Source organism: Amaranthus tricolor, chromosome 2 (assembly GCF_026212465.1).
Source record: "Amaranthus tricolor cultivar Red isolate AtriRed21 chromosome 2, ASM2621246v1, whole genome shotgun sequence".
Classification (NCBI taxonomy): domain Eukaryota; kingdom Viridiplantae; phylum Streptophyta; class Magnoliopsida; order Caryophyllales; family Amaranthaceae; genus Amaranthus; species Amaranthus tricolor.
The window spans coordinates 32,568,988-32,587,385 of record NC_080048.1 but is presented as its reverse complement, the minus strand read 5'-3'; the positions used below and the strand labels follow the sequence as shown (position 1 = coordinate 32,587,385).

General features: G+C 32.3%; 1 protein-coding gene across 1 annotated transcript; it reads left to right on the top strand.

Moving 5' to 3' along the window:
* The first annotated feature begins 7,946 nt into the window (after positions 1-7,946).
* On the top strand, positions 7,947-12,330 carry LOC130805381 (probable serine/threonine-protein kinase PIX13). The gene is made up of 6 exons (XM_057670154.1): positions 7,947-8,404; positions 8,945-9,270; positions 10,771-10,906; positions 11,003-11,145; positions 11,228-11,351; positions 11,619-12,330. The coding sequence occupies exons 1-6, from the start codon at positions 8,335-8,337 to the stop codon at positions 12,035-12,037; spliced, it is 1,218 nt and encodes a 405-aa protein (XP_057526137.1). The 5' UTR covers positions 7,947-8,334; the 3' UTR covers positions 12,038-12,330.
* Positions 12,331-18,398: the final 6,068 nt, after the last annotated feature.

The window sequence follows — 18,398 nt, the reverse complement described above, 5'->3', positions numbered from 1 at the left end:
GTTGAGATTTTTTCCTTTAACCTTTTCATACATGAAGGTTTTCCTTATTCTTTTTCTAGCCATTTTGTTATGGATAGGAGTGCAAACGATTCGATTCGATCTGATTTGACATTAAAATCAAACTAGACTAAAAATTCTAGTTTGAAAATTTCATATCAGACGAACCGTTTAAACCACCAGAGTAGACTAGACCTTTCTAAAATGGTATGATTTGATCTAGTATACGACTTTTTCATTGAAAATCTTTTTTTAAATAATTATATTTTTATGTAAATATTTCGCAACTAGAATCACTAAATATAATAATTCATAATTAGTTAATTGCATCAACATAATTTTAAGTATATGTTGCTATAAAAAACTAAATCTTGAAATAAATAGGTAGTGTCTTGTTTATTAAAAAAAATACAATTTTTTTTATCATAGTACGATTTCTAGTCTAGTATATTTATTGGGACCAAATCAAAAATCATAAGTTTTTTTAAAAAAGGACCAGACTGTCTACATTATAGACCAGACCAAATACTAAAACAACGGTTTGATTTGTTGTTTAGATTAAACTTTGTTTGACCCTACCGACAGGTTTCTTAAAAGTTAAAGAAACGGTGACGGGTCGAATTTGGACTGATTTTTGTATCTAATTCTAGATCCAATTTTGTCTCAAACGCACAATCATATTTGGTTGGAGGCTGGATTTCAAGGAAAAGAAACAAATTGATGATAGAAATAGCAATTCAATAAATGAAAAATATTGTCCTTATCAGCGATTTTATCTGCCCTAAAAATCCAATGGAAAAGGAATAAGACTAAAATGAGAATTTGAACAACTAAGAATACAATGGGAAAGGAATAGGATGAGATTAGAGGAGATATAGGTTTTTGGTTTGAAATAGAGGGATTCATTGAGAAAGAAATGGAAAAATGAAATGGGAAAGAAGACCGGGATTTAAAGATAGATATTGTTGTTAATCGCTGTGTTTTTCATTTGAGTAAAATTGTTGTCCTTAGCAATGATTTTGCCTTTGCCTTGAAACCTAGCCTCCAACTTAATAGGTTTTAAAGTCTTTATCCGTGACAGCGATTTTCCATAAAGCTTAGTTTGGGAATATTTTTTTAACTGAGCTTTATTATTAAAATTTTATTTGACAAGTTCATTTATATCATGGATTGTTAGTTGTTACTCTTTCTTTCATTCGCAACACAAATTCTTGTATGCGATCCACTGGACCTAAGCGACCTATATGTATGACCCAATAAAAAACTAAATTTATTAAACCCACCAAATCCAAGACTTAAAACTCTCATTTCAAGACTTAAATATCAATTTCAGCTCGTAGAACTATAACTCTAAGTTTTAATTGTCGTTCTCCAAATACTTAATTTTATTTTTTTACTACCTACCTCAGTCCTCAAAACACTCATTTCAAGACATAAATTATCAATTTTAACTCTTTTTATCCCTACTCTAAGTCTTAATTTTCCTTCTCCAATGGTTAACTTTATTTTTTATGTACGTGCTCTAACCAGTAAAATTTTCATTCAAAGTCTTAAAATCCCTACTTCAAGCCTTATTTTTTCTTCACCAATGGTTAAGACAACTACTCCAAGACTTGCAATGTTCATTTCAAAAGTTTAAAGTTGTCAATATTAACACATAAAATGTCTATTTCAAGGTCTAAAAGGCTCATTTCAAACTTTAAAATGACGACTTTAAAAAACTTATATAAAAAATTACTTATTTTGAAAAAAAATTATAAGGATGTCGTTTCTTTATTTATTTTAAGTCACTTAAAAAATTACGCTTAATCGAACGTAGATTTAAATAGGACAAGTGATTTTGCCCCAATTCACTAATTAACAATATATTGGCCCATACATTTATTGTGATGTGTCATTGGCTTAATAATGACCTCCACAAGACTAGAAAATTTGAAATAGATAAGCAAAATTAACAAAAAAAAAAAAAAACATATAATAAGATCCTGGGAAACTAATTTCCAAAGTAAGCTTTTGACTCCTCAAAGCTAGGTTTGGCTTAGTTCGCACTTACTAACTGCGAATAAAGAGTAAAGGTAAAAAAAATAATAAAATAAAGAAAAAAAGTCAATAAAGTTGTTCGTAGTGTTGTTCGTAGTTAGTAACTGCTAACAAAGGAATCCCTGGTCAAACAGGGTTAAACCTTTGTTCGCAGTTACTAACTGCGAACAGCTTCCTTGACTTATTTTGACCAGTTTCACTTTGTTCGCAGTTAGTAACTGCGAACAGTCCCCTTGACTTTTTTTGACTTTTTTCGACTTTTTTCTTGTGGCTTGTGGTCAAACTAGCCGTTAACTATTCAAACTAGCTGTTAATAAAGCCTCTATATATACTAGAACCTTGTAACTTATTTCATTCCATCCAAATTCAATCAAAGTAGCATCCAAAGATAAGGGACTTTATCACTCAAGTTGATTGTTTAATGCTATTATTGAATTTATGTTTAATTTGTAAATTTTATTATTGAATTTACTTAATGATTCTAACTAAATTTATTATGTTATTTCATTAGTATAACTGAAAGCCTAAACCAATGGAAGAACTATGTCATTGTAGTCGAATACGATCGTGATTGGAGCGATTTTGATCCTGGTCGTCAGTATGTTGTCTGTCCACTTTACCAAGATGAAGGGTTGGGATGCACCTATTTTAGGTGGGTTGATCCAAAGGCGCACGGAATGGAAAAAACACATCATTATTAAGCTCGATAATAGAATGAGGAGCTTAGAAACGAGATAGATAACTTGAGAAGGGAAGCAGTTGGTAAGGCGCGTAGGAGTGAAGAAGCCGAGAGGATATATAAAAAGTATAAGAAGCAATGTTAGGTTGTAATGGTTATAGGTCATGAATGCACTATGTATTTGTAATCGATATTAATGAAATTATGGTGGAATTTTCAGCATCATTTGGCCTAATTTTTTAAAAACAAGATATTAAGATATCTAATTTTTCATTAAATAATTAGTTAAATAATTAATTTTTCTATTTTATTTTTTAAAAATTAGAGGATACCAAACCTCAAAACCCCATAATAAAATGAATCGTTATGTTTACTGATATGAATGTCTATAAATGTTTATAAATGTCTATAGTCAGAGTAAAGGAAGGATAGTTAAAAATATAATTCATCAAATACAAGAAGGTTGGCTTAAGTGGAGAGCGGACACTAAAGTGTTGTATGATAAGAAGTTTCCTACTAAACTAAAATGTAAAATCTACCAAGTTGCAATCAGATTAGCGCTGCTATGAAAAGGAATGCTGGCCCTTTAAGAAGGAATTCGAACAAAAGATAGACGTAGCAGAGGTGCAAATATTAAGGTACATGTGCGGGCACACAAGAATGGAAAAAAATTAGCAACCAAGATTTGAGAGATTAAGGGTTGCCCAATGATCAACAAAGATGTGTGAAAAAAGGTGTGAAGTGGTTTGGACATGAGAGAGAAAAACTACAGATTCATCCGTGAAGGAGGAAATTTAACGATCAATATGTGTCAGTTGCATCTCTTGGAGGACCTGAGGAGGAAAGTGAGTGGTTAGAGGCACCAAATCTGTGTCCTAAACGTTTGATTGTTTTTCCCTTTCCCTTACCTCTTTCTGTCTTAGTTAACTTTTAAATTTTTAACTTATTTTTTATCCTTCATATTTATTCAATTCTAATGGCTCAGCCTTAGTTCAAATTATGTTGTGATTTGCATGTACCTTCTTTTATGCATTTTTGGTGTCATCCATCTCTCTCTTTGTAGGGCTCGCTTTGTTTGGGGTTTGATTAACACAGCGCATTCCTCTTATTGCTCTCTTGTTAGAGAGGTACGAGTATGGTCTGTCCGCATGGTCGTCGATTAGAAAGGGCATAGAGGGCTTTTGCCCAAGGCCCAAACTTTTTAGGGCCCAAAACTATATATAATTTATCTATGTGATTATGAGTTATTCGGTTTTTTTTATAAAATAGTTAAAATATCAACAATACAAAATAAAAATATTATTATATAATTTATTACGTTTTAAGTTTTTAAAGGTCCTTTTTAACTTTTCTGGGGCTTAAAATTGAGTGAGACGACACTGTCTGTCTGTTATCTTTTCCTCCTTGAACCTTAATTTTGTGCAAAAATATCAAATTGATGACTATGACTACTGCTATATGGTATAATTTGATTTTAAATATCCCTAATAATAGTAGTATCACATTAACTTTAACTTCAAAAAAAAAAAAATAAAAAAAAATAAAAAAAAATAATAATAGTAATAATAGTAAGAGAATCACATTTAAATGGCGTTACGTGTACACGTGAGAAGATTCAGATAACTTGCATTTACAAATTCATTGCAATTTTCATGACCCTTGGAGGAGAAGGCAACAGCTACGCTCAAAGAGATCAAGGATGAAAATTAAGGAGTTTCCTTTAAGTAAAATAAAAATGTTTGACTTGACCAGTTATTGTTGACTTTTTTACGGCTGGCAAGTCAATGTTTAATTAGTCTATACTAAAGAGCCTTTCATTAAAATTTATTTCTTAGTTTTGACTCAATCCATGAATATATAATACTCATAATAAATATGTATATTGGAATTTCAATTATTAGATTAAATTTTTTATTGAGTAAATTTTTTGATATGATATAAATTAATGTTCGAGTATTAACTAAATCTTTTAATTAAGTTGACTTTTAATACTTATTTCACACTTATTCATCACACTAATTATTATCCAAAATATAATCTTAATGAAAATTAATTGATAAAGGGTTCTCAAGTGTGAAGCCATATAAACTATTATATTTGATTGATAGTGTCCAAGATTTTTGATCAAAAATAACAATTGAGAACACTTGTCTCTATGGTTATTCGAATCCCCATTATGATCTACGATTATACAATCTTACAATCTAAAAATAGGCGACTGTATATCGTAGGTAGGATGTTAATGTGATAGAATCGTGCGATCCTACTTAGCTTAAGAATTTAGGTGGAGGGATCATAACACGATCCTACGATCCAACAATCCGATTCTACATAGGTAGTTTCAATCGTAAATTTTCATATAATTTAGAATTCACTTACGTATAAATATATGTTTAAAATAATTGTATCAATACTTTTATAATATTCAAGTTTTTCTTTATTTGATATTTGAAAATGATTATTAAAAATATTTTTTTTTCAAAACTTAATATATGAAGCCAAATATGTTTTTACCTACACCTTAAAACTTAAAAGAGAATAAATATAATTGATATTCAGTAATCCAAAGTACATTAATGTATATTTGTAGGATCACATGATCCTACGATACGATTCTACCGATTTCGATCCTACCTCCTTAACGATCCTAGGTAGAATCCCGACCCTAATAACCTTGCTTGTCTCTCTTCTAAAATTATGATTAATTATGACCTCTCCTCTTACATCTAAGGGGGTGTTTGGTATAGGAACATAAAATGTAATGGAAAAGGAAATGATAAAGAGGAGTAAAGGTAAGGTATGGATTTTAGTTATATGTTATTTGGTATAAAAATATTAGAAAACACTTACTTGATCATAAAAAGGAATTTCATGGTAACAAAATAAGGATATCCATTACCCTCAAGAAAGGAATTGGATTAACCTAATATTATATCAAACAAAAAATGTGAAGTAATATTAATTGATTTTCGTACTTGGTATTAAAAAGTTCATATCAAACACCACTAAATCTCTACATAAGAAATCAAACTTGACAACTTCGACAATTGTATGTGATTAATAATGTATAAGATTGAACACTCTTTTCGACCGTTCATCTTGCGTTAAGTAAATACTCATATCTTTTGTATTATTCTCATTATTATTACATATTTAGTTGGGATTATATTCAACAAAAACTATGGGATATTCCTTTATGTATTCCTAATTTTAATAACTTGTATTTTTGTTATAGTAATTGCTTGATTTTAGACATTAATCATACTCCCTCCTATTCATATTAAATGTCCTATTTACTTTATAAACTCTATTCAATGTACTTATTTAATTCTTAATATATCTAATTATGTATAATTTAAAATTATAAAACGTTGATATTAATAAACTTTACATTAAAACTAATCAAATAATATCTCACATGACTATATTTCAACTTATAGATTAATAATAAAATACTATTTAAAAGTGATAGATTATTGCAAAATAAAAGAGAGTATATTGCAGTCTTTCTAATCAATTTAATGAGCAAAATAAGTATTGATATTTGTTCTTTATAGTCACATCATGCTTTAAATACCCATGCACATGGAAAGTGTTTGAAAAATAAAGAGTTGAACGAGTGAATAGTGTTGAATATTTTATTTTTTCACATATCTGTATTTTAAAAAGTGTTAATAATTATTTGTATAGACAATGAGAAAATAGTTATATTAAAGATATATTTGGCTGGACGACGTTGATGTCATAAATATTAAAAAACAAATATGGTCGTAATAATTTATTTTTGATGATAGTACAAATTAGTCACTTCCTAAGTTTTTTAGGTACACTTTTATTTTATAATTTTTCAAAGTCTGCAAATAAAAACATAATTAAATGAGGTTTTGTTTAATTTATCTTAGCACTTAGTTTCTTTATATTAATATTTTATAATTTTTTATTATACAAAGCTAAAGATATTTTATATTAAAATAATACATTAAATAACGTAAAAATTTGAGAGTGTAGTCATAGAAAATATAGGGAATAATATTATGCTAAAGTTGATAAAAAGAGTTTATCATGTGTTATTAATTCTCAGTAAATGAAAAGATATCTTTTAGTTTTCACAAGTCTATAATTAAAGAGGCATAATGAAGAACAAAGATATGGTAAAATCAATTTATCTTGTAAGTAACTATTTTTGTCTCGATTTCTATCTATGAAAACTTGAAAAAGAATTACATAAAATACAAAAAAATGTTTTTAGAGGATTTATCTGACACGTTAGAATTTCTATTGAGAGGTTTTTTAACATTAAATAATAATCAACACAAGATTTAAGGTGGTTCACCAATAAATGTTATATCCACCGTATCTAGCCATGATAGTATTACTAATGTGTTTAAAGGACAAACTACAACCTTAAAGGTATTATAATGGAGATATGATGAGGAAGAGTGAAACTAATGAAGAGAATAAAATAAGCAAGAAAGGAGAACTCTTAATAATGCTTTTGGCATACTAACAAATGACCTAGAACTAGTGTAATAGGGAAGCATAGAAGTAACAAATAGGTATGATATCAGCACAAAGGGCAAAAATGAGGGAGAAGACTAATTATCGCTTGTGCTAACAACTCTTGGTTGCTTCTTCGACTTTGTGTAACGTGTTCTATGGTCCCCCAATGCTCCATTTAACCATCTAATACTTTTCTGAGTCTGATTCGTAGCTTTGGTGCCCAATATTGCTTTATCCAATGATTGTTGGAGAGTAGTTTATTAAGTTGATTCTCCCTCAACCAATCCCAAGTGCACACTTGGAGTCTTTTCTTCAAATACTAACAACTTAATAAACTTGCTTAATTAAGTCCTAAATGCTTTGTGACAAATGAGTCAACCATAATTTTCAAAAATTATTTTATTTTTTTCACAAAATTTATTCAAATGCCTTTATACTTAAATGAAACGAATCAACATTAATACTAAAAATCACCTTAAACCTAAAATAACTCCAAAATGCTTTAAAATAAACATATAAACAAAGTGCCACATTTTGACCTCATTTTTTTTTTTTTTTTTTGGTTTAGAGTACTCATAGTGTGAACTCAAACCCCAAACCTTAAAAGAAAAAGGAAAGTCTAAATTATTAGAGCTATCACAATTACATTTTAAAATATTATAATAATAACAAAGTATGAATAGATATATTTGGACATGAACGAGTATTTTGACCAAAGATGCTAGAAAAATGAAAAGGGTGTACATAGAAGAAAATTGAGAGAGTATATATTATGGACCCATTTTAGAAGACATAATTTTGAGCCTTTTGAATTGAGTGACCAAGAAAGTGCGTAACAATTTGACAAAAAAAAAAATGCCAAAGAAATTTGCTTCTTATTCTTCAAGTCAATTATCAAATACTAATCCAAAGAAAACCCCTCTTCATCATATGATCTTGTGTTCACAAAATAAGTAGAAATTTCCCAGAAAATAATCTTAATTACCCCTTTTCATAAGTTAATCCATGGTTAGATTATAGAAGACTTTTTAAGTAGTTTCCGTTTCCTCTTTTTCTTTTCCTTCCATTTTTGTCTTTGCTATAATTGGAATTTACAGTATTGCTTGATAGAGTTAATCATGGGAAATTGCTGGGATTCTCCAGCTAAAAAGCCTACAACTCCTAGCACTGTTGGAAAAATTAGTTCAGGTAACTTAATGTTTGAATTTATTATATGAAATTTCAAGTGTTTTTTTTTTTATTTTTTATTTTATAATTATGAATTTTTGAATTTTGCTATTTGTTCTTCTTTTAATGGGATGATCATGTTTGAAATTGAGGTTAGATTCTTGCTTTATGCCTTGTAATGCATGAATTATTACTTCTAAGTTTACAAGTTCCAATCTTTGGCTGAATTTCCCATGAAAGTTTCCTCCTCTTCCCTTATTAAACTTGAATTTTTCTTTAACCCTTAAATTAAGCTTGAATTTCATATGGGTTAAGACGTTTGATGTTTTTTTCATCTGGGTTGATGCAATAATGGTTGTGCTCTAACATTCGAGAACCGGGTCTTGTCTTAGTTGGACTGAGTACCATTCCCTCGGGAAAGGTTTTAGGTTCGATTCTGACCTAACCCGCTCCTTTCTTCGGCCTACCCTGTAATTGAAAAAAAAAGTTGAAATTCATGGAATTTTTGCAATTGAATGTTTGGGTTGTATATATACTGATTGTAATTTTGAATACAAACAGATATATCATCATCTAATGATAGTCAAACTACATTAATAACAAGTAGCAATATTTCTAGCAAGAGCCACTTTTCAGCATCTAGTAATGATGAGGTATTTCCTGATGGGCAACTTTTACCCACACCCAATCTTAGAGAGTTTACCTTCCAAGAATTAAAATATGCTACAAGGAACTTTAAAGCTGATAATTTACTGGGGGAAGGAGGGTTTGGAAGGGTTTACAAAGGTTGGCTTGAGAGCAAGCATCAAACTAAGAGTGGTAGCGGTTTGGTTGTCGCGATTAAGAAACTCAATTCCGAAAGCTTACAAGGTTTCGAAGAATGGCAGGTAATCGACATCTTTATACTTCAATTAATTACTCATTTTTCGTCCAATGATCAATGTTTTACTATGTTGGTTTGAAATCTTCCTGCACTAAATTGCTACTTGTGGAATGTGGATGTATATTTAAAATGAAATTTGTCGATCATGTGTATGATTGCCACATAATTTTGTCGGTTAAGTACGAGGCGTGATATCTACAACCTATGGTTGCATCATATCCGTGTCAATGCCCTCTTGGGCTCTCAGAAACCCGACCCCCAAAAATGATCCATAGGACAAAAGTGGCTATGATAGGTGACTAGGTGTATAACCGAGGGTGTGAATTCAAAGTAGTTTGTTCTGCATTATATTGGTTTGCACAAATCTTGTGAGAGACGATTTCTTTGAGAGACCATCTCTAACCGGGCTAGTCCATAAAGGAAAATGTAGAGTAAGAGTAAGCATTAAGCTTTAATGTGCTGCGCTTGAGAGACGTCTTTCAGAGAGACGGTCTTTCAAGAGACCGTCTGGTTAGTTTGTACTTTGAAATGTTCGATTGTGAAAGGTTTAAGGCTTAAGTGTGCGCTATTAGAGTGCATAATCCAATTTCTCAATTAAAAACAAGTTAATAAGTCACTTATTGAATTGATTATTCAATCTAATTGGTGAATGACCTTAATTATAATCTAAAGCTTGAAAAAGTGCGGCTTTTGTGCTAATTCAATGCTTTGATAAAGTGTGAAGATTACTTCTGAGATCTTGGACAATGCTATGTTCTTGTACTTGATTATAAAATAAGATTATGTGATAATTTGCATAATGTAATAGCTTGACTTAGACCCTTTTACAATTATTGGTTGTATTTTACTTTTGTACGTCGTTCTTATTTAAATTGATAAATAATTGCGTTTAGAAGAATTGCATGTACATTGTCATTAGTCTAAGTCATGCTTCAGGTTTCTCTTTTATGTTAACTTTGACATTGAAGAGCAATGCAATCTTTTGTAACTAACAGCCTAACGAAGAACAAAATTTTGACTTTTATTATGTGGCAATACATATTATTTGCACTGCTTGCGATTAGAATTATGAATTCACCAACGGGTTTTGTTATTTAAATCGTTAGTAAATGACTAGAGGTGTTCATTCGAGCTATCGGGTTGATTTCGGATTAGGTGCTTTTGGTCGGTTCAAAATGGAGTCTTGTATCCACATTGGTTTTTATAGAATTGTAAATACATTTTAAAGTCGGGTCAAATCGAGTTCAGTTATAAGCTCAGGTGAATATCGGGTCATCGGTTCTGTTTTGATCACCTCTATAAATGACCCATGTTTTTGAACATGAAGTCAAAAACATTGTTCTAAGATCGTATGTAACCAAAATTAACAGCTTGGTTTGACGTTGATTGATAGTTTGCTCAAAAGTTTTGACGTCTATAATGAGAACTGATATTACAGTTGCTCTGTTCGAGTATTACTAAGACATATGTTGACGACTGCTAATTTCATTTCGATATGGTGCAGTCTGAAGTTGGTTTCTTAGGAAGGCTATCGCACCCAAATTTAGTCACCTTAATTGGGTACTGTTGGGAAGATAAAGAACTCCTACTCGTGTATGAATTTATGCAGAAGGGAAGCCTAGAAAACCATCTATTGGGACGTAAGTAAATCTTTTGAACATAATTGACTTTTTATTGCTGAATTTGATTTCGGTAAATTAAGAATGATCGATTTCTTATGTTTGCGCCATATACAGGGGGTTCTGCAGTTCAACCACTCCCATGGCACTTAAGGCTAAAAATCATCATCGGAGCTGCTCGGGGAGTTGCTTTCCTACACTCCTCTGATGATCGTGTCATCTATCGGGATATAAAAGCTTCAAACATACTTCTTGACGGGGTAACTTCTATTACACCTTCATTTCTATATTGATTATTGTTTCTCGCTAAACATTATTTTAATATTGGATCCTCTCTTTCAGGCTTACAATCCCAAAATATCTGATTTCGGCTTAGCAAAATTGGGGCCTTCGGCTAGCCAGTCTCATGTTACAACCCGGGTTATGGGAACCTATGGATATGCTGCTCCCGAGTATATTGCCACAGGTATATTAGCTTTCTTGTTTCTATGTTACTCGGACACTTCATTTTGCTTCACATACCTGTGTTCGATCCTTGATACTCGGACATTGATATAGTGCTTAGACAGTTCATTTTAGGTGTAAAATTGAATATTTAGACGTATTTGACACTTGGACACGTATCAGTCCCTGACATCAGTACCCGAGTCCAAGTAACATAGCTTGAAATATAGCAGTACAATTGACCAGATGTAGTCTAGTTCTAACTAGAAATTTTTGCCATAATTTACAGGTCACTTATATGTAAAGAGCGATGTGTACGGATTTGGAGTTGTGTTAGTTGAGCTTCTTACTGGCCTAAGGGCACTCGATACGACACGCCCTACAGGAAAACATAAATTGGTTGATTGGATCAAACCCCATTTATCTGATAAGAGAAAGCTAAAGAGCATTATGGATACAAGATTGGAGGGAAAGTATCCAGCAAAAGCAGCGGTAGCTACAGCCGAACTTGCTCTGAACTGTCTTGCTCAAGATCCCCGAGATCGACCCTCAATGCAAGAAGTTGTAGAGTCTTTAGAGAAAATTCAGTGCATGGCTCAAGAAAAACAAAAGGTGCCTAAGAGAAGCTCAACAATTCCTTCTCGTCCCCGTGGACATCACCGAGAAAATGGTGTAAAATCTCATCAGAATTCTATGCAATCGCGTTGACAATGGCTCTATGAAGTGTATGAATTGGTTTATATCTATCAAGTATATCGTTTTAGGCCAAACTATGATGTTCTTAAGAGGAACAATACTAAAATAGCTAGTTTTACATTTGTTATTCAATGACTTGATATATTTGTAACTATTCACGCTATACTACGTTTAATTTGTAAGTTAGAAAAATGTAATTGGATCGTCTCTAATAAATCGCCACACTTTATTTTAATTTTACAACATTTGTATTTGAATAGTGTTCCTACCATTTTTATAATTATTTTTTACTCTTTCCTGTTAATCCTGCCATTCATAATATTTGTGTTCCTACCATTTTTAGAGACAAGTTTGTGTTTATTTGTATGATATTTGTGTGTGTGGGTTTCTGGGGCGTGCGAGGTGCCCAACCACACAAGGTCTCCAAATCTAAAGGCACCTCAAACTTAAGGGCTTCATATTAAAAAAATTATAGTTTAACAACATATTATTGTAGTAGATTAGTGGGTAGGAGTTTTGCTTATTATATCAATGATCATATGTTCAAAACGTATTAATTACATTTTTTCTGTCCTTTTTTAATTATTTCCAAAATAACTCTTTACCTTCCAAATATTTTCTTTTACCTCATTTAATGTTTACACATTCATCATATATCAATCATCACTAATTTAATTTATAAAAATAATCAACAGTTTATTTTTAAAATTTTTAACCCTTCAAACTTTTGCTATTTTTATTATTAGTCATGAATTTGTTACTTATTTCTCTTTCATTTTAACTTTGGAGAAGAAAATTTAATTTTTGACAACTTAATTTAAGCTTAAGAAATTAAATTTGTGTTGAATTTTTATTTTGTTTAAAAAAATCTTTTTTTTTTAAATTATGAAGCGCCACAATTTCGAAAATATTTGGAAAAAAAAAAACAGGACCTCAAAATTGTTTGCTTCACTTCTCTCTCTCTCTATATATGTATATATACATATATTTTCTTTGTTCCAAAGAATTATCCTAAATTTTCTTTTCCGTCTCATTTTGCTTAATTTCAGTTAAAGTAATAACCTACAATCTTTTTAAAAAATTTATTCAAATATTTAATTTACTTTTTTATGCTATTTACACATTGAGTTACTCTTTTTACTTCCCCCAACTATAATTGAGACTATTTCCTTGGGAGAAAGCAGTTAGATTTGACCAATATACAATAAAGATCATTTATTTAAGAAATAGTCAAAAATATCAAATCAATGGCCTCTCTTTTGCTCTCAACACCATAGATTAGGAGGTCTTCTAATTAATCTATCTATCAACCACTTGATTGCTAAATGCCATGGAATATATGGTGGAAATTAAAAAGGATTGGGATATATTTCACTCAGCTAATAAAATGTAAATCATTTAAATTCTAATTAAACTAAACTAAAGAAAAAATTAGCATTAACAATTTTACCTTTACTAAAAATATAGACATATTTCGATTATTTTTTCATAATTACATTTATTACACATATTGCTAAAAATGTAACAATAAATCTAAATAAAAACTAGTGTTTTAATAGATTAGAAGTTTTGCTTGAACAGGGATGAAGATTTTTGAAACAATTATGAAACTTAAAGGTGTTTTACTACATAGAATGACAGAAGATAAATTATTTAAGTTGGTACATTTTAAGCGAACATATACAATATTTAAATTTATTCAGGAATAATGAAATGGTAAATTTGTTTTCTTTAGGTTTCCCCTCCCCCAAAAAAAGTCTAGACAGCTAATTGGTATGTCGTACGCTTTGCTTTGCTTTGCTTTTTATTCTTCTTGTACAATGATGTAGGCATATTTGGGGTATGTGTTTTAAATAAGTACCTCAACTCACATTAGCTTACGTACTGATACAAATTTGATAAATATCCTCTTTGAATTTTTATCCTCACCATTTAGTCAGATTTCTCTTTTACTCTAGAATACTCTAATTGTTAAACCTCCATCAAAGTTCATTCAAGAACTTGAAAATTTATTAATTCATCAATTATGAAATACACTAGGTCTGGAGAGGATGTAGATCATATAGCCTGCTTTGCAATTGATTTTGGGATAGTAAGATTGACTATTTTGAATTTCATATTTCTGCAAAGTTCACACACTTAATTGAATGAATAAGGGTGAACGCAGTGAATTGACCCCTTTATTATGTTGGTTTATATATTTAGTGTAGATTTACAAGTTACTCTTATTAGATTTCTTAATTAAAAAATAAAATTATTGAAGTCATATAGTTAATGAGAAAATCACTAATTTTTAAAGGAATTAATATAAGTCAAAAATTATAGAATTATGTCCAAAACTTTTGACAACGATTAGTTCGTGAAACTGCAGAAGGAGTGTTAAATAACTGATTCTTGACGTTCGTAACTTAATTAAATGATTTAGATTCTAACATATATTAGACGATGCAAATCAAATGTGGGTGGCCATGGCGAATACCATTCGAAAGGTGGCAAAGGAGACATTAGGGGTGTCAACGAGGAAACCAAAAGTGCATAAAGAGTCGTGGTGGTGGAACGAGGAAGTGCAAAAGAAGATAAAGGACAAAACCAGGAGATTCAAGGAGCTCATGACTTGAACTGAGGAGGAGAATAGGATAATTAAGAAGGAGAGGTATAGAGATTCAAGAAGTGCGTTTGAAGCCTTTTATCAAAAGCTTGATACCAAAGAGGGGGAGAAGCGTATTTTTAAATTGACAAAAGCAAGATCTAGGCAGAAGAAGGACTTAGGGATAGTGAAGTTCATTAAGGATGAGGTGGACGAGTATTCCTTATACAAGAGGACATCAAAATGAGATGGCATCAATTTTTTCCAACTGCTCAATGAGACTAGGGGTCTAAAGGAGGAAATTCGAAAAACTTCAGACATCCAAAGAAAACAGGATCATGGGTCGATTATTGATATTACCACGACGGAAGTAGGAGAAACTCTCAAAAAAATGGGGGGATCAAAGACAGTTGGGCCTGATAACATTCCGATTGAGGTGTGGAGGGGTTTAGGAGAGGAGGGAATTCATTGGCTTACTAACCTTTATAATGTCATCTTGAGGTATAGTAAGCTGCCAGAAGAATGGAGGGTTAGCATGCTTATCCCACTGCTTAAAAAAAAGGATGATGCATAAGTATGCGGGAACTATAAAGGGATCAAACTTCTAAGCCACATTATGAAACTATGGGAAAGAGTGATTGAGAAAAGAATTAGACGAGAGACGGTAATTAGAGAGAGTCAATTCTGATTCATGCCAGGAAGATCAACCACCGAGACAATTCATATTTTGAGGAGACTGATGGAAAAGTATATAGAGAGAAAAAAGGATTTGCATCTGGTGTTCATTGACCCGGAGAAAGAGTACGATAGCATACCAAGAAGAATCGTTTGGGATAGCCTCAAGAATAGAGATATTTCACGAAGATACATTGAGTTAATACAGGACACATATGACAGAGTGTCGACTAACATACATACACCGATGGGTATGACATATTTTTTCCCTATTAAAGTGGGAGTACATCAAGGATCAACACTAAATCCTCATTTTTACGGTCATTATGGAAGAAATCTCTAAATCCATTTGGGAGACTGTACCATGGTGCATGCTTTTCGGCGACAATATAGTTTTGGTCGCAGAAACCAAGGAGGAGGCTAATAGTAAATTGGAAGAGTGGAGGGAAGCCTTGGATGATAAGGGGTTGCGCATAAATCGTACGAAGACAGAACACTTGCGATGCAATTTCAGTGGGGCGGAATCGATAAGGAAAGTAGAGGTGACCATAGGGGAGAATTTGTTGCATGTACGTCCAAGTTCAAATATTTGGGATCGGTGATTCAGAGTAATGGAGAGGTTGATGGAGACGTTACTAATCGTATACAAGCGGGTTGGCTTAAGTGGCGAGCAGTGATAACCGGTTTCTAGTACGTCGTTAATACTAAGAACCAAGTTATACAAATAATATTTATAATCACCCTGATACTATTACAACGAGTGTAATCGTAAGTCGGGGGTCGAACCACAAGGACAAGGGATGCTAGACTAAAGACTTGGTGTGGGAAGGTTATATGGAAGGTTGGTTGGTGGGTGAACTTAACTAATAACAAGAATAAAAAGCGAAACTCAACAATGAAAGACAAGCGGGGAGTAGACTACGTCCACGCTAGGATGGTCTATTGGAAATAAAGATAAGCTAGGTCAAGGGAGTTCGAACGATAATCAATCAAGACACTCTAGGTATTGAGAGGAAGTTGGTAACCCTATAAGCCACGCGAACAACTTATAATCGCCCTATGTCTCTCTAGGAGTGGTAGGACAAGATTCGAATTGAATATCTATCAACAACCATCATCAACCTCAACCCTAATCCTAAACATTGAAGACAAGACCAAACCTAGGGTTTCTCTAACCTAAAACCTCTAAGGAAACAACTCTAACATACTAGAGACAAAAGCAATGAACAAAGAAAGCATTAAACGAATTGAAGAACATGAAAGTATTAAATCTAAACTAAGAAAGCATTAAATGAAAGCATTAAAGAAAAGCAATAGAAAGAAGCAATAGAGGAAAGCAATAAAGACATCAAAGCATTAAAGAAATAAACTTACATAAATGAAGTGACATGAAAGTAGATGAAAGCATAAATGAAGAACTAAAAATCCATATTAGGGCAAAAACTAGAGAAAGCATTAAAGGGTTTGATGTTCTAAAATGAGGCACTAAGGCACTCAAACTAGGCATCCCCTAAGCATGAGGGGTTTTACAGAAATGAGAGGTATTTATAAGCTAAGGAACAAAAGGGGTAAAAAGCCCTCGGGAATAAACTTGTGAAGAAAACAAGTCACGCAGAAAAAGACCCCTATTCGGCCGAATGGAGGTGTCATTCGACCGAATGAGAACCCATTCGACCGAATGGGGCTTCATTCGCCATTTTTAGCATGTTTCAGCACATCTCCTTGAAGTTCTAAGCCCATTCGCCCGAATTGCTTCTTGGTTCGCTCGAATCTAGCTCCATTCGACCGAATGGTATTTGGATTCGGTCGAATCCTTGTTCTCCTTGGCCCAATCGAATCTTTGAAGCCTTAGATGGCTTCCGGACTTTGCGAGGACCTTGAGTAGGGCTTGGAAAGCATGTCATGGCTCTGATACGTGCCTCTAATCTTCGATCAAAGTGTCTAAGTCTCGTATGCAACGTAAAATACCTTGAAATCTCTGAAAATACCTGAAATTACCTCAAACACCATGGAGACAAGAGCAAGGTAAAATCATGCGTAAAGTGTGTAAAAAGCATTCTAAAACGCGAGACTCGACACTATAGTGAGGAGATAAATGTGCTCTAAAAACGAGCACATCAAGCAGCAATCGGGGTGCTTTTTGATAAAAAGTTTCCGAATAAATTAAAAGGTAAATTTGACCGCGTTACTGTTAGGCCGACATTGTTGTATGGGACAGAATGTTGGCCCATAAAGAAGGTTTTCAAATAGAGGATAGAAGTAACAGAGATGCGTATGTTGAGGTGGATGTGTGGTAACACTATGATAGATTGGATAAGAAACCAAGAGTCAGGGAGAAGTTAGGGGTTGCACCTCTCTCTACAAAGATGCGGGAAAACAGGTTGAGATGATTTGGATATGTGCAGAGAAAGACTCATGACGCCCCAGTAAGAAGGATCGCATGCATCATAGTGGAGGGCAAGAGAAGTCGAGGAAGACCTAAGAGAACGTGGGTGGAACAGATTAAAAGTGACCTGCATGAACTTTACCTCTCTAAGGACCTGACCAGGGATTTGTCCACGTCCTAGCTTAATAAATTTGTCCCTTTTACACATTGTTTGTTATTGTTCATTGCCTTTAATTATTGCTCTTTACTTACTTCTTTACTTTTATCTTTATTTTTAGTTATTTATACGTATTCTATTTATTTTATTTGTAAGTTGCAGGTTTCTCTCTCTTTGAAGACCTTTATCGAGCCGGGGGACTCTTTGACCGCACTCTCCTCTATGGGTATAAGTTGCCGTCTTTCTTCCCTCCCTAGACCCTGACCATAGTTTTCTATGAGCGGAATACATTAGGTATGATGATGATATATTGTATGTTTATGTCCTTATAGTTTACAAATGCATAACCCACAACACCAAATGTTTATATTGTCCCTTATTATATGTATCTTCCTTTCACTCCAAGATTTGCTAGTATTTAACAATTCCCTTTCTCTATATATCTTACAAAAATATTTAAAAATGGGCATAGTGCAAAAATACATCAACAATTTCTTTTATTTAATCTATTTTTATTTTATGAAAATATTTATAAACAAATTTAATATATTTAATGATTGTAAACTTA

Bases quoted from the DNA above. Each gene is read 5' to 3' on its own strand.
- LOC130805381 (XM_057670154.1), top strand. From the start codon at position 8,335: ATGGGAAATTGCTGGGATTCTCCAGCTAAAAAGCCTACAACTCCTAGC. The intron at 10,907-11,002 runs GTAAGTAAATCT...CGCCATATACAG, and splicing joins AGAAAACCATCTATTGGGAC to GGGGTTCTGCAGTTCAACCA. The intron at 11,146-11,227 runs GTAACTTCTATT...CCTCTCTTTCAG, and splicing joins CAAACATACTTCTTGACGGG to GCTTACAATCCCAAAATATC.